Source organism: Syngnathoides biaculeatus, chromosome 15 (genome assembly GCF_019802595.1).
Source record: "Syngnathoides biaculeatus isolate LvHL_M chromosome 15, ASM1980259v1, whole genome shotgun sequence".
NCBI lineage: Eukaryota > Metazoa > Chordata > Actinopteri > Syngnathiformes > Syngnathidae > Syngnathoides > Syngnathoides biaculeatus.
The window spans coordinates 20,720,236-20,743,904 of record NC_084654.1 but is presented as its reverse complement, the minus strand read 5'-3'; the positions used below and the strand labels follow the sequence as shown (position 1 = coordinate 20,743,904).

The window sequence follows — 23,669 nt, the reverse complement described above, 5'->3', positions numbered from 1 at the left end:
GGGCAGCATTGGTTGCGGCAAAACTCCAACGTAAAATCGTTTTCTTTTTTTTGACCGTGTATATTTCTGTATGAACATAATAGTCATGGTTTTCTTTTTACCTTTGCTCCAACATTAAACCCGGAAGAACGACATTCCGTCTTGATTCAGTCATCAAGAGAGAAAGAGACTGAGAGAGAGCGAAAGAGAGAGAAAAGGGTAATCTGATGGAAGTCTGAAGCGCATGAATTAGTAGTGGCGAGCAGATCGATTCATATATCAATAATATTGATACCAAGTTAGGCTCAGTATCAGAGACATTAGTTTTTGTTTCATCAAACAGGCGACGCCAGACTTGCCGTTTCTGTCCCAGCACAATCCCCCCCCCCAGCCCCCATTCAAAGGTTATTTAAATGAATACATTAACTTGAATTAAGACAATAAATAAATACATACATGACAATGAATGGGGATGAAATGTTTTGTTACTGTTCTATTGTTTCTGATTGTTATTGTTTTGTGTGATACAGTATTTTATCTTTACCAATATATTTTGTCCTAATCCTGTCCTGGGTTTCAAATATTTGATAATAATAACATAGAAAACCTTAAAAAAACACTTCAACGTTGTAAAAATGAATTGAGATTAGGCAAGTTAATAATTCATCTATGTAAATATTAAAAAGTAACCAGCAGTATCAGTGATTTGTCTGGTATCGAATCAAAACTACAATTTAGTACATAATGCTGTATATAGAGGCAATTTTTTTTGTCATAAATCTGAATGATTTGGTGTCGCTTGTTTATTTTCAATTTTTCCCGTTTTTGAGAACATAAACTGTTGTTGTTTTTACGGTACATTTTTGATGCGGCAAATGTGTCGGCTACCCCAACGCTCCCTGGCCAGGACCCCACCTCCTCTCCGGTTAAATGATGATTCCAGGAAGCTACGACACCGGCTTCGGTGAGGAAAGTTAAACATTTTTTTTCATACCAGGCGCGTGCAAACCATCACCCGACTGATCGGTTGAAATGAAAATGAAATATTTCGTCCTAATAACGCTGCGTCCCGGCCAAAACTGTCTGAATGGGGTGTTAGCTGAGAGAGCTAGCTCCTGCGGGCTAGCATTTAAGGTGGAAGCTCACAGAGCCGTTGTGAACTCGCCGCCATTGTTCTCACTTTAACAATAATGATTGGCTTCTGTGGTTCGTGTTCTTTGCGGGTTTTTTTTTTTTTTTTTTTGTGGTGTCGGTCCATGTATTGCCGCTAATAATGCGACCGCTCTGGTCCGAACAATGACAGCACGTACAATCTGTGCGGTCATTGGACGAAGGGGCCACGCTGAGAGCTCCGATTGGTTAGCACCGGTAGTTTCTTTTTGTTTACAAGCTTGCTGGTGCACCCGCACAACATCCTGCTTTTATCATAAATGTAGGCAATCCAAATTGTATCAGAATTTTATTATAATGTATTGATTTTTAGAATGTGATGAGCAACCCACGGAAGCATAGTGAAGTCGTGCGATCCCCACGCAGGAAGACCGGAGCCTGGATTCAAACGTTCATCTTCAGAATTCTGAAGTGAATGTAGGAACCATTCGTCCAGACCTCGAATTTCACAAGCGTTTCATATACATCAATTTTTTGGAACCGCTTATCCTCACAAAATAATGTCCAAATATTAACAGACATTCCAAAAGCTTCCCTCTCACCATTAACATCTTAAACAGTTACATTACAAAATCACATTAACAATCTGACTATTTTTGGCTTATTAAATCTCTGTCGGAGTAATTGTACGTTATTTACATACAGCACTTGACACTATGCTCTATTTGCATATCTGTTGTTGACCAGCACTCGTCACTCGTGTTTGAAAAGTATGTGCAGAATTTGCACAACTGACACTGTTCCAGATTATAGCCTTCTAGTCATTTTAAATTTCTTAACCCATTCATTTTTTTGCCTTATTGAGATAAAAGTCTCCTAACAGGCCACAATCAAGGAAATAACACTTCTTTTTCATTTTAACACATAAAACAAAGGGCAAAAAAGATGCACCCTCTCGCTTGTTACGGGTATGTTATCAGTTCTGTGAAGTGGTACATACTAGAGATATGTTTATCAATTAATTCTTATTCTAGAACGGCACTTACGCATTAATAATACTGATGGATTAGCATTTTGAAGACAAACTTGGTTGCATACTGACCTTTCTCCCTTTCTTCTCTTGAAAAGCGCTCCATGTGTACTTGAGGCAGCCATGTTAGAAAGGGAAATAACTCCGCGCTAACTTCGACCGATGAGTTATCCTCTTCTGATACCAAATTATGGCTACACATTAAAATACTTCAATATTTTGATATACTGAAGGATATAATCCGTGAAAATCATGATTTCCCAAAAATGGGACGCTGCCCACGAATTAGTTAACCCATTCTGAATTCTGCGCCATTTGCGCATTGGTCATTTTACCAAACTATTGCTGTATTATTTGTTTCAAACTGTTCAACAGTTGTCAAAAAAAGGTATCAGCATTTCCAGGTCACTGTTAATAACCTTGTATTGCTCAGCTTTACTGTTGTCTCAAAAAGTATTTTCTGTCGTATGACTGACCGCTCATCAAAATTTGACCAATCACGAAAAATGTTATCATTGTAGGTTTGTTGATTTGTTGTTTGTTTTGTTTCGTCCCTGATCGTAGTTGTTACATGTCGTTTTCTGATCACTTCCTATTGATGTTTGCAATGTTACTTTTTTTTTTCTTTTACATGCCACGTCCTAAAGTTTCTAATGTCCGCTGTCAGGTGCAGGGTGGACAATGTGGCTTCTGTGGATTTCACTGCTGTCGCCGCTCACCTTCGTTACCGGCGGCGGGGCCGACTCCAAAGCCGTGACCACCACCCTGACAGCCAAGTGGGCCGACACACCCCTGCTGCTGGAAGCCAGGTGGAAAACTATCTCTGACAAACCACATTTAAAATAATCTGTTTAAAAGTTCCCTAAAGCTCATCGCATATTTGTTTTTCGTCATCTTCTTCAGTGAGTTCTTGGCAGACGAGAACCAAGAGAAGTTTTGGGACTTTGTCGAGGCCAATCAGAACATAGACGAGCACAATGGTGAGTGAAAGCTCTTATAAAGTGTTTGCGATTACAGTGAAACATCTGAAATTGAACACAACGTGTAATGTAGCGGTCTAGTCGCAGAATATCTAAATCAGTCCTTTTCATTCAAAAACTGGCAGCGAACCAGTCACTATATACGATGGTAACCTTTACTCGTCATGTAAAGGGGAAATTTGCAATGCTGATATGTTTTTGCTTTCCAGCTGACACAGACAAGGCCTATTACGAGCTGATCGTGCAGAAAGCGGGCGCCTTGCTCAGCCCCATGCAAGTGAACATGCTAAAGTTCGCCCTGTCCCTCCGAGCCTACTCGGCCACAGTGCACTCCTTCCAACAGGTACCAGCAATTTTAGGTACTTTTTGTCGCGCTGTGTTTTAGTCACTGTTTCCCGATCCCGCTGTGCCTCTAGATTGCGTCCAATGAGCCGCCTCCCGCCGGCTGTTCAGCCTTTTTCAGCGTCCACGGAGAGAAGACGTGCAGTCCCGGCACATTGGAGGCGCTTCTGAAAACAGCCTCAGAAAGGTAGCGCCAAACCGGAATAGTTATGAGTGGCAAGATTCCCGAAAATAACCGACTGCGCTGACACCCCCCCCCCCACACACACACACACACACAGGCCGAAGCCTTATCTTTTCAAGGGCGACCATAAATATCCCGGATCAAAGTCAGACACTCCCGTCGTCATCCTGTATGCCGAATTGGGGAAAGCAGATTTCCGGGAGCTTCACCGGGCCGCTGTGGACAAAGTTGGCGAAGGCCTGGCGACTTACGTGCTCCGTCATTATGTTGCCGTAGGTGTCACACGTCTATCTTATCCCATCTGGTCAATTTGTGCTGCATTTGGGTCTACATAACCTTTAATAGAGCCTTGTGATATTTTGTGATATTAGTTTAGTACAACTGTAATAAACTAATATCCTGTACGCACGGGTTGTCATTCACACCTTCCGTCTCTGATTTGTTGTTTTTCTTTTTTTCCATGTGAGTGTTCATTTCTTGGAAATCATTAGAGGCACAACATGAGTCCAAAGAGAGCTTTTTATTTATTTATTTTTTACACTGATCATTTTAATAATGTACAGTGTTTCTTTGAGAAAAATGTAATTTATTCTGCGACCATGCCCAAAAACCTGTACTGCAAATTATTTTCCACATTACAAATAAAAACATAGTGCAGTACCACAGTGCCATTAATAAGTTCTGGCCTCCCACAAAAAACAACCTTTTTTTTTTTTTTTTTTTTTTAAATCGACCAGGTTCCCATTCTCTATAATATTGTTCTTTGTATTTAATACACAGTAAGGACATCATTAAATATAAAGAATTTGTTTGTCACACGTTTTTCTTCAATTCAATGGCGATTGTGCTGCTCCCTCTGAGGTGCGTGTTTTAGCCACCTTGTGGCAGTATAATACAGACACAGATATATGAGATCTAGGAGATGTTAACTTTTCAGCATTAATATTAGTCACTCTTCACAGAGAATAAAACATATACTGTATGGCTGTATTATGTCAAAATATGTAATAGTTTCACATTGATGCTATTCATAAGCCCTTTGATGCGATTTCCTGTCATGTGTTAGCTAGTGGGCTCAAAGGCAACACTTGTTTTAAATACTCAAACATTTTTTTTCAATATTTGACTTTTTTTTCTTACTATTATTCTTTTTCGGTAGAATCCAAGCACAAAGAGGGTCTCTCTCTCTGGCTATGGGGTGGAGTTGGCCATCAAAAACCAGGAGTACAAGGCCAAGGATGACACACAAGTCCAAGGTACACACACACAGAGTATGTAAGTCCAGAGCAGCTACTCAGTTGGTTGTGGTTTCAGGGGCGGAGGTGAACGCCACAATGTTTAGGGAGAACGACCCGGTGGACGAGGTCCAGGGTTTCCTTTTTGGCCGACTCAAGTGAGCCAAGCACTTCTTCGCCGTGCGGTTCTTCGCCGCAAAGAATATGTTCACAATAGCAATTTGTATCTTCAGGACACTCTACCCAGAACTGAAAGAACAGCTGAAGGAGCTGCGGAAACATTTAGTGGAAAGCACCAATGAAATGGCGCCGCTCAAAGTCTGGGAAATGCAAGGTGGGTCTGGTTCCCATGTCCACTGCAACTTTTCTTTTTTTTTTTTTTTTTTTTTTTCAAGTCAAACCTGTGTGCGCATCAAAATATTAAGTCCCTTTTCGTCATCTTTTTTTGACACTATGCAAAATGATGGTCACACAATACTCCACAAAAACTTGGCTTAGTTTTAGTTTTTATACCTATTCTTCCCCAAAATGGTGTCACCCTAACCGGTGACTCTGCATTGTAAGATTCTGATATTATTACATGATTGAGCAAAAATGTTGCGATTTCTTTGTGTCACTGTATTGTCATTACAATTAGAAATGTTAAGATGTAAGTGACAGTTTGACCCTGGATATATCCATCCATTTTCTCAGCTGCTTATCCTCACAAGGGTCGCAGCCGATCCACCGTGCCCCCCCCCCCCCGGAAATATATTATTCCTAATACCATTATTTTCTAATGGGATAAGGTCATCAATCTTGTGAGATTGCAGTGTAAACCAACAAAAAAATACATTTTGAAATTCGATCATGTTCCTACTAACTCATGTACAGTGCAAAGTGATGCAAGCAAACGTTAAGTAACCGACACCAAGCATGCAGCATCCGCGGCTTAGTTTAACATCCGCCGGTGTTGTATCTGCCACTTTCGTTTTGAGGGAATCAATTTTACGATGTTGTAAATTCCCACCCCCTCGAGGAAGCGCGGCAGCTCCGCGTCCATTAGTTTGTCGACAAAGTTGACAAATGGTGACACTTTGCTGGCGGCGGCGAAGTCCGCCGTCGCTGTCACATCATTAAATAAGCGGTGGTTCATTCACCTCAATGGTGATATGATTTCCTGGCTGTGTAATAAAGTCCATATCGATATCTTGGTTTTAAGACAGTTATGCTGATAACGTGCGCTTTAATTGAGGTAATTGATTGCATTGCTTCATTGCAAATATGAAGAGTGAACACTTGCAATTGGTAGGGCGGAGGCCTGCATATGCCATAAGAAGGTGGTAGAGCACTGCATGAAGTTCCTCAACTCACTTTAGCACAGTTCACTAGTGACGAGCAAGACTTTTTTTGTTTTGGCCAGAATACAAAAACGGTAACAGAGGATAGGTCGCCCCCAAAATTCTGTGAATTCCAGAATCACAAATATGAAGGGGTTCACTGTATTGATAAAAAAACGAGTGGAAAAGGAATATATATAATATTGTACAGCGTTGCTTTTGCTGTGAGTGCACGAACATTAATGGGGCCAAAACCGCAACGCGTCGACACTACAGACTAATCAATAAGCTCGCTCGATATTCAAGACGTCATATCGCTGAGGAGATGCGGGTCTGCTGCAACATTAAAGCCGCATTGATTAGGATTTTACAGCATCCTTTAAATATTCTCGAGTTTCTTTCACCTTTTCAACTTTCTCCAGTTCAAATGCGGTCTGGGATGTTTCGGACGGTGACACCACGAGGCTGCTCGTGTCGCTCGCTCTGAGTCGAGCGTCTGTGGGTGGGTTGTGGGGATGGAAGGCCAAGGCTGAGCTTTGACTTCAAAGTGTCATGTGGCCGTTCGGTCTTTATCTGCAACCCTGCTGGGGCTGGTTAGCGCTCTCTTTTTACAACGGTAAGCGGACCACAAGGGGCCCATAATCAGGCATGTAACAAGACCACGGCAATTATAATCCACACTCCTCATCTTCATTTTTGTCAGAGTTTTGAGGCAAAATGAAAGTTGGGAAAATTGAACGTGCTTTTATCCCTCACGGTAACCAAAGCATCATCAAGCAGAGATGGAGTGAGGCATTTTGGTAAACATGGAAATATAATTGGGCAATTTTTTTTTTTTTTTTTAAATTCTCCTTTCATTTTTCTGCGCCTCCTCTTTCGCAGACCTCAGCTTCCAGACGGCCGCTCGTATCCTGGCCGCCCCCGCCGTAGATGCCCTTAATGTTATGAAGGACCTCAGTCAGAACTTCCCCACCAAGGCCAGGTGAAAAATAATAAAACACACACAAATGTGGAAAATCCTGCTGGGACAGTGTTACTAAAACAAAGTTTATAAGAAGGGGGGCGGGGGGCTGCAATAAAGCACTGCAAGAAATGTAAGTCCACTCTTTCTCCCGCCTCTCTCGCAGGTCCATCACCAAAACGGTAGTCAGCGCTGAGATCCGGAAAGAGATCGCCGAAAACCAGAAGGTACCGCTTCCTCTCACTTATGCCGCCGGCCACGTCATTAGGCACACGTGCAACTGGCGAGGTTCATGCTTGTAGCGAGAGAAATAAAATAATTAAAAAGAAAAAAAAAAAACAACCTTTGGGGGCTTATCTAGTGGAGCAGTCTGAAACAGCAAGTTTTAATCGTCATATTCAGTTAACGTCACTCGAAGTTAATGATTTTCTGGCACCCGCACCCTGACACCTATTGTTTGCAAATATCGTCAAAAGGCCCATTTGATGTCATCGGATGTCTTTTAACAAAACAAATCCAATGAAAAAATTTGTCACAAACTATCAACAGAGCCTCCAACACCACCTCTTTAGGGTCCGAGGGGAAATAATGTCAAAACGAGGACGGCCTCCACTTTTATGGAGCGATTCTTTATTGAAGAAGGGTGGACACGTGTACCCCCGTGAATTTTCTCGCGTCTTGTCAACACGCTGTTTGCAGCCGGATGCCCAATATTTGTCTTCACTGCGTCCCATTGTAATTGCAGCGCTTCCAAGTCTGATTAAACTGACATCTTTGTCTCTCCCTAATGAGATTTAAGTGGCGGGAGACACCGAGTTCCAGCGGTGTCACACAGGCGGCAATTAGCTCGTTTGACGCAGGTTTCCATTGTTCCGCACGCTGACTCCCGAGGAGAGCTGACAGAGATTGTTTGTTTGCTTTGTCTTATTGGGTAATTCTCAGTGTACTACGGCTACCACCGTAGTATGCGGGCTCCTTCCTCCCACTGTCATGAAATGTATGATTTTTAGTATGTTATTAATGGAAAAAAAGGCAGCCGGAATGGACCCATCCATTGATTTTGACGTATGTGGCTTTTTGTCACTCCCGCCGTGAAAATCCCCTCGAGGGATTTCTTTTCGAGAAGAAGCAGGAAGTGAAGTTAGTAGCAGACGCCCACTCGAGTGGTCTCGTCTTTTTCTACTAGTGTTACCTGCTGGAAGCTAGCTCGTTGTTCCCTCGTGCTAGCCAAAATGCCGGCTCGTTGTATTGCTATATATTGTTCGAACACTCAGGAGGATGGATTCGCTCTTCTTACTTTTAAAAAAGACCCGGTTCGTCGTGAAAAATGGATTGTACGGGTACAAAGGACGAGAGCTTCGTGGGCTCTAAATGACAGGTAGGTGTGTATACAGGTGCGGAAAAAAAAATATTTTGGGGTTAGGGTGTAATCCTCTCAGAATGTAACAAAAGATCTGTGCACATAAGTCAGGGGTGCTAAATGTGTTGATGTACCCGTGCACGGCTTCGACCGGGCTGGCTCATGCATACTGTCTGGGAGGCTGTTGTTAATTAGAAGTGATCCGCATATTATCTAAACATGGCTCAAAACGATAGGGTAATATTGCCCCGGTCACTTCACTCTATTTGAAAAGAGCTTCCGTCTCCCATAGTAGGTGGCACAGCGTGTTTTCAATGGCGAATGTCCCGGTGTGACGTAATGAACAAGACGACGCAGGCAATATGGCGACCACTTGGATGTCGAATGAGATTTCCGCAACTTTGCTGATGGACGACGCGCTCTCTCCGCTCGTATTTATGTTTTCGTATGGACATTGAAGTGAATAATGTTATATGTATTATTCATTACAATATCTTATTTTAGAATGTTTCTAGGCATGACACTTGACCTTTAAGTACAGCTCTGTTGTATTTAACTTTTTCAGTTCACTCCATTTGCATTTGATCTTTGAAACTCTTGTTTCTAATTTGACAGCGGGAATGCGCGTAAAGAGCTTCTAGTTGAATTGGTATTTGTTTTCTCAGTTCTTCAAAGGGACTCTTGGGCTGCATCCGGGGGACTCTGCCCTATTCATCAACGGGCTGCACATCGATCTGGACTCGCAGGACATCTTCAGGTGCACGACTGAACTTTATCGTCACTGTCACGGGAACAATGAAACTCAATCTCACAATTTGGAGGCTCCATTTAACATGAGTTGAGCTGTGCAGTTGACAGCTCACTTATTTATCTTGGTCTCATTTTTTTTTTAATATCACAAATACTCTAAAAATCATAGTCTGTGTGGCTATATAAACAATACACACCACAGTCCAAATGACAGAGTATTTTCCATACATGTTTTGCTACCAATTTGTGTGCGTGTGTGTGTGTGTGGGGGGGGGTGTTCAAATCCATTTATGTGTTTTTATAAGTGTAAGTCTGTTTAATAAGTTTGCATTTTTTTTTTCTTTTTTTTTAAATTATGGGGGGGTAAAAATCTTGCTAAAAAATGTCTAATATGGTCTCGTCATATCATTCACCTATTATGGATTTCAAATGTATTGAATTATGGAAAAAAAATAACCGTCTCGACTCTAGTATCAAAAGGTCATAATGCAAAGACAATTTTAAGTTTCCCTTTTCTAAAATATTGGCCAAATTGTGAATTGTCACGTGTCCGATAGCGTTTTTGAGGTTCTGCGGAACGAGGCGCAGGTGATGGAGGGCCTGCACTCGCTTCTCATCGACACGCCCTACGTCCACGACATCCTCAAGATCAACGTGCAGCCGTCGGACTCGGACTACGCTGTTGACATCCGCAATCCGGCCATCAGTGTAAGAGAGCGCATCAAATCCTTCGCCAATAACATAAGTGCACATGTCGCAATGAGTGTGTCTGTGCGTTTTAGTGGATTAACAATTTGGAGACAGACCACCGGTACAGCTCGTGGCCCTACAATGTGCAGGAGCTGCTCAGACCCACCTTCCCCGGCGTGATTAGGCAGATCCGCAAGCACTTCCACAATCTGGTAGGACGACACCTGACGGACCAAAGCGGAGTGAATCCACGTGAGATTTAAACAGTTTTATTGTGTGTGTGTCCGTGTGTAGGTGATGATCGTGGATCCGACTCAGGAGAATTCTGTGGAGCTGCTTAGTGTTGCAGAGATGTTCTATTCAAACAACATCCCACTCAGGTTGGTGACTTGAAAACTACCATTTCAGATCAGCACAGCTTTTGATTCAAAAATTAGGATTACGGGTGAATTTCAAACAACACGTAGGGCACCGGTGTCAGACCCGAGGCCCGGGGGCCTGATCCGGGCCGCCGCATGATTTTATGTGGCACACGAAGGCAAATTTCCATGATTTTTGTATCATCTGTAACAAAATTTCAAATTGTCATATCATAAATGATAAAGTTGAGATATTGCAAGCATTTTTGTGTGACCAAAAATGAACAATAGTTGAAAAACCCATTACGCTTGATTTCTGATTCAAAACTAGTTCATAAATTTCATCTGTAAATGTTACGAGGCGAAAGATTTTCATGGATTCACAGTCATAACGGCCCTCTGAAGGAAATCAACTACAATGTGAAATGAATCATTATTTTGAGATCAAAAGCAAAAATATATTTGCCTCCAATTCATTGTTCTGTTTTCTCTGCTTGTTGGTCAGAAACGGCTGTTTTTGTTGAAAGCAACCATTTTTTTACTGCTGATTGCTAAAGAAAGTAAAAAAATGTGAAATCACCTGGCGATATGGAAAACTGCAATATTAATACCGTATGACATTATCATTAATTACAAGGTTGCCAAATACTCGAGTAGGTGAATAGTTGAGATGAAACAAGGGCATATTTATTTATGAAAAGTGTGTAGTGTAATATGTTTTACGTTCTAATTAGCATAGCATTTTAGAGGCGTGAGCACATCACTACCGGGACTTGATTTATCAATTTTTGAAAGTCAACTTTGGGGTTTCGTCACGCATAGTTGTGAGGATCTTTAAAATGTCTGTACTGGGAATCTTGTGTGAATGCTGATGAAGCAGACAACACACGCTCTGCATCCCAATATGAAATTCATGTTGCTTATGTGTGTGTTTTGTAGGATCGGGCTGGTATTTGTGGTCTCTGATGAAGACAGCGTAGACGGAATGGAGGATGCGGGCGTGGCCCTGCTGCGGGCTTACAACTACATCAGCGACGAAGTGGACAGCCACAACGCTTTCGAGGCAGTCATCTCAGTGAGTCGACGCTTACGACCGCAAGACGTGATGGGTTTGTTGCTCTTGTCGCTTTATCTTTTTTTTTTGTCCTTTAAATATCCTCCTCAAGATGTTCACCGGCGTCCCAATGGGCGGACGGCTGACTGTCGGGAATGTGGTTAAAGTTCTGGAGAAGAGGTTCCCCTACGTGGAGGTCAGCAGCGTCCTGGGAGCCGACTCCATCTACGACAACAACAGGAAGGTGACGCGAGCTTTTTTTTTTTTCCCCTTCCATCTCAAATCCTGTTGGCTAGGACATTCCATTCACTATTTGTGTGCATCTTTGCAGGAAGGGCGGGCGTATTATGAGCAGACAGGGGTGGGCCCGTTGCCGGTGGTCATGTACAACGGAATTCCGTACCAGCCAGAGCACCTGGAACCGGACGAACTGGAGACGGTCACCATGCAGAAGATCCTCGAGACCACCTCCTTCTACCAGAGGGCTGTCTACTTGGTCAGTTGGCGCACATACAAGTACACCCTGTATATGCAGTAGTCTACACAGTAAGTGGTGCGGGATTAGTACAAACATCACAACTGTATAGAACGTACAATAAAGCCTCGGGTTTTAAAAGTCCCCGTTTTTTAACAAAGATTTAGAGATTTTTTTTTTTTTTTTTTGCTTCTGTTTTCGAACGAACAGACGTGTCCCAGTAGTGACTGTTGTTTTTCTTCTTATCAAGGACTACCGTATTAACCCCCAATCATGGCTCCAAAGAACGCAAGTTCCTTGTTTAAAGTTATTCTGCACTTTTGTAAATTAAAAAAAAAAAAATTTACAAGGCGGGGGGCCGAGTCGCTACAGATACGCCAATGCACTCCCAGCCGAGCATGCATTTTAAGCAAAAAATAAATACATTTCTTAAATTATTTTATTATATAAAGTATTTAAACTATACATGTATTTCTACTATGCAGTTTATTATCAGGAAAAGCAAGAAAAATGCTTTAAAAAGCCGATTTTTTTTTTTTTTTTTTTTTAGGCTTGGAACGCATTATTTCTTTGTCCATTCAATGCATTGGGAAACAGCGATTCGGTTTTCAAACAATTCACTTTTCGAACCGTTTCTGGAACGGATTGTGGTCGAGTACTGCGGCATCACTGTATTTCCTCAAATAGTGGTGGGCACTTTTACCATCAGGAAAAAACAAGTAGTAACTATTATTATTGTACCTCAGTTTAACGACAGCATTGTTAATTTATAAACATATGTACATAGACTAATTCTGAAAAATACAGTGGTACCTCTACTTACGAAATTAATCCGTTCTGGAAATCATTTCATAACCTGAATTTTTCACAAGTAGAAGTGCATTTTACATGTAAATAGTTTAGTGTTTACCCTTATTACATATCAATGTATGCTGATTGGCTGACAACGAAGGAACAAAACAATTGGTTTTAGTTGGGAACCAAATTCAATTGTCTGTCAGTGACAAGGGAATTGGGCTTTTCTGATTTTTATAATTGGTCATAAGTCACTTTCCTTTGTGCAACCCGCAGGGCGAGCTGGCTACAGATCACGACGTGGTGGACTTCGTCATGAACCAGCCCAACGTGGTCCCTCGCATCAACTCCCGAGTGCTGTCCACCACAAGAACCTACTTGGACCTCTCTGACACCAGTGAGTCCTTTTTCAATAACGTGTCATAAGGGAGCCTCAACAAAATGACAAACATAATGTCCTGCCGTTTTTTTTTTTCTCACCTCTTCCCTAGACAACCATTTTGTGGATGATTACGCTCGCTTCTCCACTCTGGACACCCGGGAAAAGAGCACGGCTGTGGCTAACAGCATCAATTACATGACCAAGAAAGGTCAGCACTTTCAAACGGGATTTTTTTTGTTTTTTTTTTTTAGTGGCGTTTGAGCGCCGCCCAAGCAAAGGCGACGCAGTCACCCTCAAGCCTGAGCGCTTTTTCCTCCTCTGTCCTCTTCCCCTACCGCTTCTTCCTCGTGCTTTAAAATGTTGCCTGTGCCGGCGCCGACCACCACCAAGCTGTCGTGATCCCCTTCTCCTTCCTCCGTAGTGCCTCCCGTCCATTCCTGCCTCATCACCCGATGACTCATTTGGCGTGACATTGTCCTTTAAGGGTCCACCTTCTAATGCACTAAACTTTTCACATCTTTTCCTCCATCTTCATCAGGAGAGCATGAATGTAGTACCGTAATTTCCAGCCTACAAGCCGCGACCTTTTTCACACGCTTTCAACCCTGCAGTTTATGCGGTGATGCGGCTAATTTGTGCATTTCTTTCTAACGGAATATATGTGCCAAGGAAGTGACTTTTACTGGCCCTGTTAGCGCTGCGCTAGCGTGTTGCTGCTGTGTCTCAGTGATGAGTACCGGTAAGTTTTATTTTAATCGGCCCTGTTAGAGGTAGCATAAGCGCGGCACTAGTGTCAGCACTATCTTTAGCGCGGCACTGTTCGCACTATCTTTAGCGCGGCGCTGTCCGTGCTAGCGTTAGCGTGGCGCGCTAGTCTTAAACTCTTTGTGTACCGTCTTTCTTTGTAAATATCTCGTGTTTGAATATGGGTTTCAATGTGGGCACTTGGGGCTTTGACACGTATGTACCAAATGGTATTTTCTTTACAAATGTACTCGGTGAGGTTTATAATCCGATGCGCTCCGTCGGCTGGGAATTACGGAATTTGTTAAACTGTGCTAGACCTGCTGGCCACGTTCGGGCTTGTTGCGTTCCTTAATCCAGCTCACGGCATGTTAACTTTATCAAGAGATGGCATTCATTGTGCATATTTTTCCTAAATTAATTTTTAAATAAAACCTTTTCAAAAATAATTGCTTAATTCTGATTAAATTAATTATGAATACAATTTAAAAGTGAAAATCAGTTATTACTTTTTAGGCCTCAACAATTAATTTGAATAATTTGATTACCAAAAAAATTCTACACCTCGACGCTTCTGCGGGGATCATTTTTCCACACGGGCTAATCTTACTGCATATTTATAATTCCCTCACAAGTGCATGCGTTAAACTATGAGTGAAATTAAAAAAATATTGGTTTTATTTATTCTTTTTTTTTTCAAGTTAATTTAATAATGTCATTTTAATTATAAGTACAGTAAGGTACTTTTTAAAATGTGCATGGATTTATTGTAATAAACAACTGTACAATTTGTCGATAAACCAAAAAGATGTTTTATTTTAGTGAAAATTTTCAATTATTACTAAATTAATTTTCCAGTCCAGGACATTGGTTGATGAATTCTTATTAATTATTAGGGTATTCAGATAAAAGATGTTTCATATGTTAAATTGTTATTTTATTTCTCATGGGGTAAATAAAGCAACATCCACAGCTTTTGTTTTGTTTTCATCCATCTACAAAAAACTTTGTCAGTCAGTTGTTAAAAAAGACGGTGGCCTTTGAGGACCAACATTCGCCCACACCTGAGCTCCACGCATAACGTCACACCAAAACAGCGTGTAACTTTCTTTCTCTCTACTCGCTAGATGATGGCTACATCCGGCCTGTGACCTTCTGGGTTGCGGGAGACTTTGACGCGCCTTCAGGACGCCGCCTCCTCTATGATGCCATCAGACACATGGTGATCGCGTTTTATCGCATTCATCCCCTAACACGACGGCTCCTTCCCTTTATTTTACCTGTTCAGTAATAAACAAAAAAATGCCGCCTTTTCCCTGGACGAGTCTCTGAGATCAGCTAATGTTTGCATACCTTGCCGCCGACAGAAAACCAGCAACAACGTGCGTCTAGGCATGATCAGCAACCCGTCGGGCGAGCCGTCGGCCGAGTCGAGCCGCGTGACGCGCGCCATCTGGGCCGCCTTGCAGACGCAGTCCGCGAACAACGCCAAGAACTTCATCACCAAGATGGCCAAAGAGGAAACGGCGGCGGCAGTGCAGAAAGGAGCCGATGTCACAGAGTTCGCCGTTGGGGTGAGTTGATCTTGCCTGTTAAGCATTCACTTTTTTCATGTGTGTGTGAGTTGCAAGTTATATTTTTTGTACGTTACGTACTTTGTGTGAAAATAAAAAGCAATTTGTCTGTTTTTTTTCCCCCCTCATTATTGCTTGTTTAAAGTTATTTATCATATATATATATATAATATTTTACATTATTTATTAAGTTATTTAAAGTTAAGTTAAGTAATTTATTAATTTAATTGTTACTGAAAAAAGGTTTACGAGGCTGGGGGCCGAGTCACGACAGATACGGCAATGCGCTCCCAGCCGAGCATACTCTATTGCTAAAGCATACATTTGAAGCAAAAACTAAATATACTTCTCAAATGATTTTATTATATAAAGTATTTAAACTATACATGTATCAGTTTATCATCAGGAAAAGCTAAAAAAAACGCTTTAAAAAGACTTTCTTTTGTTTGTCTGTTTAGGCTTGGAACGCATTATTTCATTTTCCATTCATTGTAATGGGAAAACACGCTTCGGTTTTCGAACGTTTCGGTTTTCAACCGGCTTTCTGGAACTTTTTTCCCCCGCTCTCCTGTCCTGCACAGGTTCAGCGCTATAAAAATATGATTATATGATTGCTTATGCGGTCATAGTTCATGCAGAAATGTAAGAAATTCACAAGGCTTCACTTACTTTTTTCCCCTCATCCAACATAAAATGCGCGTTCTTCTGTAAGGACATGTAACGCCTGCAACTTGTGTGTCCTTCCCTCAGGGGATGGACGTGTCACTGTTCAAGAGTGCATACGAGAGTCCGAAATTGGACTTCCTGCTCTCGCACGTCGCCTACTGCCGCGACGTGCTCAAACTGAAGAAGGGCCAGAGAGCCGTCATCAGCAACGGGAGAGTGAGTCGCTTCCTACTTTCTTCGCCAAACGTGTTCCTCACCTCACGTGGGTTCCGTTTTCCTTCTTCCTCCCGCCGCAGATCATCGGGCCGCTGGAGGAGAACGAGGTGTTCAACCAGGACGACTTTCTCCTGCTGGAAAGCATCATCCTGAAGACGTCGGGCGAGCGTATCAAAAGCCGAGTGGAGCAATTCAGGATCGAGGAGGACAGGTACGTGACGTCCCTCCTGTTGGATTTATTTGGTACGCCGGTCAGTGTAGCCATAAAATCAACTCTCAGGTTGGATGTCAGATGCCAGTCAATAGCTTGCGGGCTTTTCTCCCAGGGCCAGTGACCTGGTGATGAAGCTGGACGCTCTGCTCTCGTCTCAGCCCAAGGGGGAGGCGCGCATAGAGTACGGCTTCGCCGACGACCGCCACAGGTGAGTTAGCGGGCGGAAAAGCAAACAAACGCGGTGGAACGGCAGCGGTGCGCCGTCCGCGGTGTGACTTTGAGCTCGTCGTCAGTGCCGTGAAGATTCGTCCCAAGGAGGGAGATACGTACTTTGACGTCGTAGCCGTGGTGGATCCCGTGACGCGGGACACTCAGAAACTGACTCCTTTCCTGATGGTAGGTCCACCCGCGCTAGGCCTGAGCTGATAAAGACCCTCCCGTCGATGTCTCTTTGTCATCGCCACGTTTCCCCTCAGGTTCTCAAGCAACTTGTCAACGTCAATCTGCGTGTCTTCATGAACTGCCAGTCCAAATTGTCTGACATGCCCCTGAAGAGGTACGGACAGTAACTCGGTCTCGTGTGGTTTTTTGAGCATAATGTTAGAATTTTGGTTCGCAGACCAGCAACAGCATACATTGCTCATTGGAGCACACAAGAGCTTGCACCCCCCCCCTCCCCCTTTTTTTAAGCTAATTACAGACCAACATTATTTTTTGAATATCCCTCCATCCATTTTCTTTGCCGCTTACCCACACGAGGGTCGCAGGGAGAGAGCTGGAGTGCCGGTCTGGTATTTTTGGATAATTTGCTATCTTAACGCTAACACGCAGTGTTAGGGCGTTACATCCATCCATGCATTTTCTGAGCCGCTTATCCTCACGGGGGTCGGGGGGAGTGCTGGAGCCTATCCCAGCTGTCAGCAGGCGGGAGGTGGGGTACACCCTGAACTGGTTGCCAGCCAATCGCAGGGGACATCGAGACAAACAGCCGCACTCACAATCACACCTAGGGGCAATTTAGAGTGTCCAATTAATGTTGCATGCCGCCCTATTTTTTTTTAATAATATAAATTTGTTTACCTCAGAATTTCGCAAAGCATGTTTTTTTATTTATTATGTATTAAACTTGTGCCATATGACTGAATGATGACCAGTTCAGGGTGTCATCTGCCTATCGCCCCAAAGTTGGCCGGGATGTGCTCCAGCACTCCTGCGACCCTCGTGAGGATAAGTGGCTTGGAAAATGGAAATGGAATTAAAATAACTCTGAAGTTGAGCGTGTAGCTTTTCCCATTAACTAGCTAAAAACGGCATAGCGTTACTGTATGGAGAATATGAATGCAGTATATTGCTTACCTTGGAGCAGGTCATACTCTCAATTTTTAAGGGATGAAACTAGATGCAGGCATTGTCCACAAGCAACCTTTCACAAACCATACAGTTATTTTACATATCATTTCTCAGCTTTGAGAAAACAAAGGCATATTTCATTTTTTAAGCATTTAACTATTTGGATAGCTGCATCGCTTTACCCACTAACAGGATATTAACAGATGAGCATTGTTTTGTGGATAATACACGTATGGTGAATAATGTAAATTTGGAGGTGCCATAAGGTGGCAGCAAAGCACTACTTATGTCTAAGTGAAGTTCCTCAACTCACTTGTGCAAATAATACGAGATGGGTGACAAAAATGTATATGTTTATATATATAAAGTCTGTATTTCACTTAGTTGGAGAATCAAAAATTGTGCTTGTTGGTTTTTGAGAGATGCGCCCAACCGTATAGCGAGTTGACAAAAGCATAGCGTTATTTTATGTATCCAGCAAGTAAATTTCTCAACTTATGCCTGTCATTTTTTGAGGAATTCAACTCACAATGTAGAAGGCAGGCTAGCTGTATCCCTAAATGAAAAGATTCCATCAGCAACCAGCTTGTTCCCCTGCATCCTGTTCAGTTTTTACCGCTACGTGCTGGAGGCCGAGGTGGCGTTCCAGGCGGACGGCAGCTTCTCTCCCGGCCCAGTGGCGCAGTTCCTGGACATGCCTCAGACGCCGCTCTTCACGCTGAACCTCAACACCCCGGAGAGCTGGATGGTGGAGTCCGTCCGCACGCGCTACGACCTGGACAACATCTACCTGGAGGAGGTAACCTTCATGACGTGATGGAGAGATTTTACGAAGCAGCTCGCAGTATCTCCTGCGGTGACGTGGCAGGTGGAGAATATGGTGGCGGCGGAGTACGAGCTGGAGCACCTCCTCCTGGAGGGTCACTGTTTCGACGTCAGCTCGGGCCAGCCGCCGCGCGGCCTGCAGTTCACGCTGGGCACCGCCGCCGAGCCCGTCATTGTGGACACCATCGTCATGGCGAACCTGGTACGGTCATTGGCCCCGCGCAGATGTTTTGACTTCGGACTAAACCATTTTTAAATGTGCTATTTCAGGGTTATTTCCAGCTCAAGGCCAACCCGGGAGCCTGGAAACTGAAGCTGAGGAAAGGAAGATCAGATGAAATCTATAAGATTTACAGGTGATGGCAATGGCAAACACTATAGATGGATGGATGGATGGATAGATAGATAGATAGATGGATGGATGGATGGATGGATGGATGGATAGATAGATAGATAGATAGATAGATAGATAGATAGATAGATAGATAGATAGATAGATAGATAGATAGATAGATAGATAGATAGATAGATAGATAGAACAATTGAAATAAGAAATTCTAAAATGCTAATTTGGTGTGGCGACACCTAGTAAGACAGAAAATGTGGGAAAAAAAAAAATTGGTAAAGCACTTCTGGAGTCCGTAGATTTTTGCTGTGATAAACCTGAAGCGACAGGTTAAGTTGTTCACTGCCATGGTGAGCCCACTGATCTAAAAAAAAAATAAATAAAATAAAATAAGAGAGAGACTGCATAGCGCATACACATCAAGCGGTATGTCGATTTGGATGAAGCCAGTTGGCCGCCATCTTGGTACTCCCAAAACATGTGGAGGACATGGTTTACAGGTGTGATTATGGCGGTGTTTTTCCTCAAAGTTTGGCATGTACAATTAAAATTAGTCATGTGAGCTTGAGATTTTTTCAATTCTGGTAACATGATGGATTTTTAAATCGACTTGGTAAGACAAAAAAGGCGACGTGCAAAGGAAAGACATAAACACGGTGACGAGCAAGAAACCTTGCATATTACCTCGTGCCCGATTTCCGTGATATGTTAACTTTTCCCAAAATACGCTGTGATGCTCTATCATCATAACATAGTAAAAAACTAAGCATTTTTTGTCATAAAAACATTAAATTTGAGGTCAATCAGTTCGATATATTTTTGGAAATATGGGAAAATACATGCTAAACGCATTGTTCATTTGTTGTCTCTGCGATGTCCTATTTCCGACGGAAAATTTAAGCTTGTTTCCTCGCATTTGAAAATCAATTGCAGTTCTATATTATGAAATTCATCAAAAATGTCACACAAAATGTTTTTTTTTTTCACGAAAAAACGTTGGCCTATAAAGGTGAAGCAGAGAGTGAACAGTCTTTGTTCAAATGAATTAAGGTCATCAGAAAATTAAAATAAAAACATTTACACACAAACTTTCACAGTGTCACAGTAAATCTTTCTAGCTTACCTCACAGCCACGAAACAGGTGATTAACGCACAGGTCGGCATGGTTGTTTTGGGAGTATCAAGATGGCGGATGGCGACTTCAGTTTTGGTGGCCAATAAGCCATCCAGTCTTTTTTTCAGGCCCAATAGCGGGGAATAAATATGTTGTTGTTGAATGGACTTCAGCCCGGTCAGCAGTCCACTTTCCGTTGCAGTCACGACGGTACGGACTCACCGGCCGACTCCGACGACATCATTGTGGTCCTGAACAACTTCAAGAGCCGAATCGTGAAGGTCAAGGTGAGTTTGCGTCCAGTCCAATCGACGCGGTCGAGGATGTCGCCTCCGCCCATCCGCACACACGCGTGTTTGTCCCGTCAGGTCCAGAAGAAAGCCGACAAGTTCAACGAGGAGCTGCTGAGCGACAGCAGCGCCGAGGACGACGACGCCGGCTTCTGGAAGTCTCTGACCAGGTGAGGGCTGAGAAAACCTTGATGCTCGAGGGGTACGTTTGGTTTTTTTTTTTTTTTTTTTGGGGGGGGGGCCTAGTTCATTTGTATATGATGTAAAATAATAATGTGAATCATTTAAAAAGTTAAAATGTGCATGTAATTAATGGAGAGTAGTTTTTAACAATATCATAAATAGCTCTCAATGTTTACTTTTAGCTACATTAGTGACTCCCAACTACCTGAGCCTAGTTCATTTTGTTCTGACGTGCTTGTCAAAAAAACATTTTTCCCCAAAAATGTGATTGTGATTGATGGACACATTTCAGTGGACTATGAACTGTAGACAAACACTTGTGACGTCATGCAAAAAAATCGACCAGAAGTGTTGATAATAGTCGTCGTCCTCTTTTTTTTTTTTTTTTTTTTACCCTCTCAGAGGCTTCACAGGCGGCGGAAAGACGGAAGAGGCCAAGCAAGAGAAAGACGACGTCATCAACATCTTCTCGGTGGCCTCGGGTCACCTGTACGAGCGCTTCCTCAGGATCATGATGCTGTCGGTCCTGAAGCACACCAAGACCCCCGTCAAGTTCTGGTTCCTCAAGAATTACCTGTCGCCGACGTTCAAGGTGGGCTCTCGTCCACGTCTGCCCCGCCTTTCGCCTCACATGATAATCTTCAAAGCCTTCGCCGTCCCGTAGGAGTTCATCCCCCACATGGCGAAGAAGTACGCCTTCCAATACGAGCTGGTCCAGTACAAGTGGCCTCGGTGGCTCCACCAGCAGACGGAGAAGCAGAGAATCATCTGGGGCTACAAAATTCTCTTCCTGGACGTCCTCTTCCCGCTCGCCGTCGACAAGATCCTCTTCGTGGACGCCGACCAGGTCCGTCATTGCAGACAATTTATATCATTCTTTTTCATCATCTGTAAACATTGCGTAATTCCCAGCATACAGAGCGCACCTGGTTATAAGCCCCACCCATGGTGCATACGTACACCGCAGTTGTGTAAAAGACGCAAGTGCCCACATTGAAACACAAGATATTTATAAAGACGGTACACGGAGTTTAATGGTAGCGTCGCCGTGCTAACGCTAGCGCCGCCATGCTAACACTACCCCCACTGTGCTAATGGTGGCGTCGCCGCGCTAATGCTAACGCCGCCGCATTAACACTAACGCCACCATGCCGTTGCTAGTGCCGCCGTGCTAACATTAGCGCCACTGAGCTAATGTGAGTGCCGGTTTTTAAAAAAAAAAAAAAAAACATACCGATAAAAATCACAGCAGTAACACACTAGCACAACGCTATAACAGGGCCGGAGCGGTAAAAGTCACTTCCTTGGAACATATAGTCCATCGGTCTCACTCTAACGCTAATAGTAGCGTTAATGCTAGCGCTGCGTTAGCGCTAACAGGGCCGGTTAAAATAAAACTTACCAGTAAATATCAATGAGACAAACCAGTAACACAGCAGCAACACGCTGGCACAGCGCTAACGCTAGCGCAGCGCTAACAGGGCAGGTAAAAGTCACTTCCTCAGCACATATATTCCACCGGTCTCACACTAAAGCACTAACAGGACAGGTTCAAATAAAACTTACCGATAAATATCAACGAGACACGCCAGCAGCAACATGGCCGGTAAAAGTCACTTCCTCGGCACACATATTCCACCGGTCTCACTATACCTTTTCCACTTGAGTGCCCCCTTGCGGCCGTTAGGAAAAATGCACAAATTAGCCACATCACCGCATAAACCGCAGGGTTGAAAGGGCGCGAAAAAAGTCACGGTTTATAGGCCGGAAATTACGGTAGGTCCAGAATGATAACGTTGATGTCCTAAATACTTGCACAATGAAGAACCAGACATAATAAATAAACCAAGCTAGCTTTTACGAGCTCACCACGAGCCAGTCTCATGAAGTCATTTTGCGATTAGAAGACAGTACATGAACATACAGAAGGTCCTGCTCCATTTCACGATCCAGCTGGTACGTGCCAATTTGTAGACGTTCCTGTCGAGGAGCTGGAAGGATACTTTGGCGGTTTTTTTTTTTTTTTTTTGCGTGCTGTGCAATCCTCACACTTTGATGTGCATTTGAAGACAACTGAGATGTTCCTTGACAACTTGCGTGTTGCATCGAGGCTTGAGGAGCTGACAAATGAGGCCCAGCCATGTAGACAGATATTATAACAATATTTCCAAGCCTCAATCTCACTGCGTTGTCACTGAGAGTAGTGAAACAATAGGTCTGGTGTTGTTATACTGCCCCCTGGTGGCCAAAATGGGTACACACGAAGGCACAGCACAATTAAACGAATTGGATCATCAATTTATGATGTACAAACAGTTTTGTTGAATTCTTTTATGTGTGTGTGTATCTATATATATATAGATACACACACACACACACATATATAGATATGCTTATTTTCCACGCGTGTGTTGTTTTCGCGGCTGTTCAGATCGTGCGTACCGACCTGAAGGAGCTGCGGGACTTTGACCTGGAGGGGGCGCCGTACGGCTACACGCCTTTCTGCGAGAGCAGACGGGAGATGGACGGCTACCGGTTCTGGAAGTCTGGATACTGGGCCAGTCACCTGGCGGGACGCAAGTACCACATCAGGTGCGTGACATGATCTGTACGCGCGTGCACACAAGACCCTGAAATATGTGTGAATGTGTGCTCTCTAGCGCCCTCTACGTTGTGGACCTGAAGAAGTTTCGGAAGATCGCGGCGGGGGATCGGCTGCGCGGTCAGTACCAGGGTCTCAGCCAGGACCCCAACAGTCTGTCCAACCTGGACCAGGTACACGGCACACACACCTTCTTTGTCATCCATTTTGAACTGATGAGGTTGTACATTATATTTTGTATAAAATTCAGTTTGCACCAATTTTGTTCTACTTTGGCAAATACATCCCTGCAGGTTTGGTACTGAAGTAGGTCGACTTTAAATACAAAATGACAATTTCATTAAAGTGCTTGTGCAATTAGCAATATTGGAAACATTATATATACATACTGACAATATGTAGCGTCATTCCCGGCCCACAGAGCACACCTTGTTATAAGCCTCATCTAGTACAATTGCAAAGGAAATACCATTTGGTACACAGATAGGACGCAGCTGTGTATCATAGCGCACCATGCTAATGCTAGTGCCGCTGCGCTAA

General features: G+C 43.3%; 1 protein-coding gene across 3 annotated transcripts in view; it reads left to right on the top strand.

Moving 5' to 3' along the window:
- Positions 1-23,669, top strand: part of uggt1 (UDP-glucose glycoprotein glucosyltransferase 1) — a 207,237-nt gene that overhangs the window by 180,665 nt on the left and 2,903 nt on the right. The window contains exons 1-36 of one of the 3 annotated variants that reach the window (XM_061843554.1): positions 851-943; positions 2,787-2,928; positions 3,023-3,099; positions 3,309-3,442; positions 3,516-3,628; positions 3,723-3,897; positions 4,785-4,881; positions 4,940-5,018; positions 5,094-5,194; positions 7,062-7,161; positions 7,307-7,367; positions 9,166-9,257; positions 9,808-9,958; positions 10,033-10,152; positions 10,235-10,320; positions 11,239-11,374; positions 11,466-11,597; positions 11,685-11,849; positions 12,900-13,020; positions 13,115-13,213; positions 14,877-14,971; positions 15,117-15,323; positions 16,074-16,205; positions 16,286-16,416; positions 16,532-16,627; positions 16,713-16,815; positions 16,896-16,975; positions 18,379-18,568; positions 18,638-18,796; positions 18,865-18,950; positions 20,257-20,341; positions 20,423-20,514; positions 20,930-21,119; positions 21,192-21,374; positions 22,959-23,119; positions 23,188-23,302. In XM_061843554.1, the coding sequence (XP_061699538.1) occupies positions 910-943; positions 2,787-2,928; positions 3,023-3,099; positions 3,309-3,442; positions 3,516-3,628; positions 3,723-3,897; positions 4,785-4,881; positions 4,940-5,018; positions 5,094-5,194; positions 7,062-7,161; positions 7,307-7,367; positions 9,166-9,257; positions 9,808-9,958; positions 10,033-10,152; positions 10,235-10,320; positions 11,239-11,374; positions 11,466-11,597; positions 11,685-11,849; positions 12,900-13,020; positions 13,115-13,213; positions 14,877-14,971; positions 15,117-15,323; positions 16,074-16,205; positions 16,286-16,416; positions 16,532-16,627; positions 16,713-16,815; positions 16,896-16,975; positions 18,379-18,568; positions 18,638-18,796; positions 18,865-18,950; positions 20,257-20,341; positions 20,423-20,514; positions 20,930-21,119; positions 21,192-21,374; positions 22,959-23,119; positions 23,188-23,302 (4,320 nt within the window). In that variant the 5' untranslated portion in view covers positions 851-909. Of the gene's footprint in view, positions 1-850; positions 944-2,766; positions 2,929-3,022; positions 3,100-3,308; positions 3,443-3,515; positions 3,629-3,722; positions 3,898-4,784; positions 4,882-4,939; positions 5,019-5,093; positions 5,195-7,061; positions 7,162-7,306; positions 7,368-9,165; positions 9,258-9,807; positions 9,959-10,032; positions 10,153-10,234; positions 10,321-11,238; positions 11,375-11,465; positions 11,598-11,684; positions 11,850-12,899; positions 13,021-13,114; positions 13,214-14,876; positions 14,972-15,116; positions 15,324-16,073; positions 16,206-16,285; positions 16,417-16,531; positions 16,628-16,712; positions 16,816-16,895; positions 16,976-18,378; positions 18,569-18,637; positions 18,797-18,864; positions 18,951-20,256; positions 20,342-20,422; positions 20,515-20,929; positions 21,120-21,191; positions 21,375-22,958; positions 23,120-23,187; positions 23,303-23,669 lie in introns of those variants that run through there. The other 2 variants (XM_061843556.1, XM_061843555.1) reach the window with 2 other exon arrangements.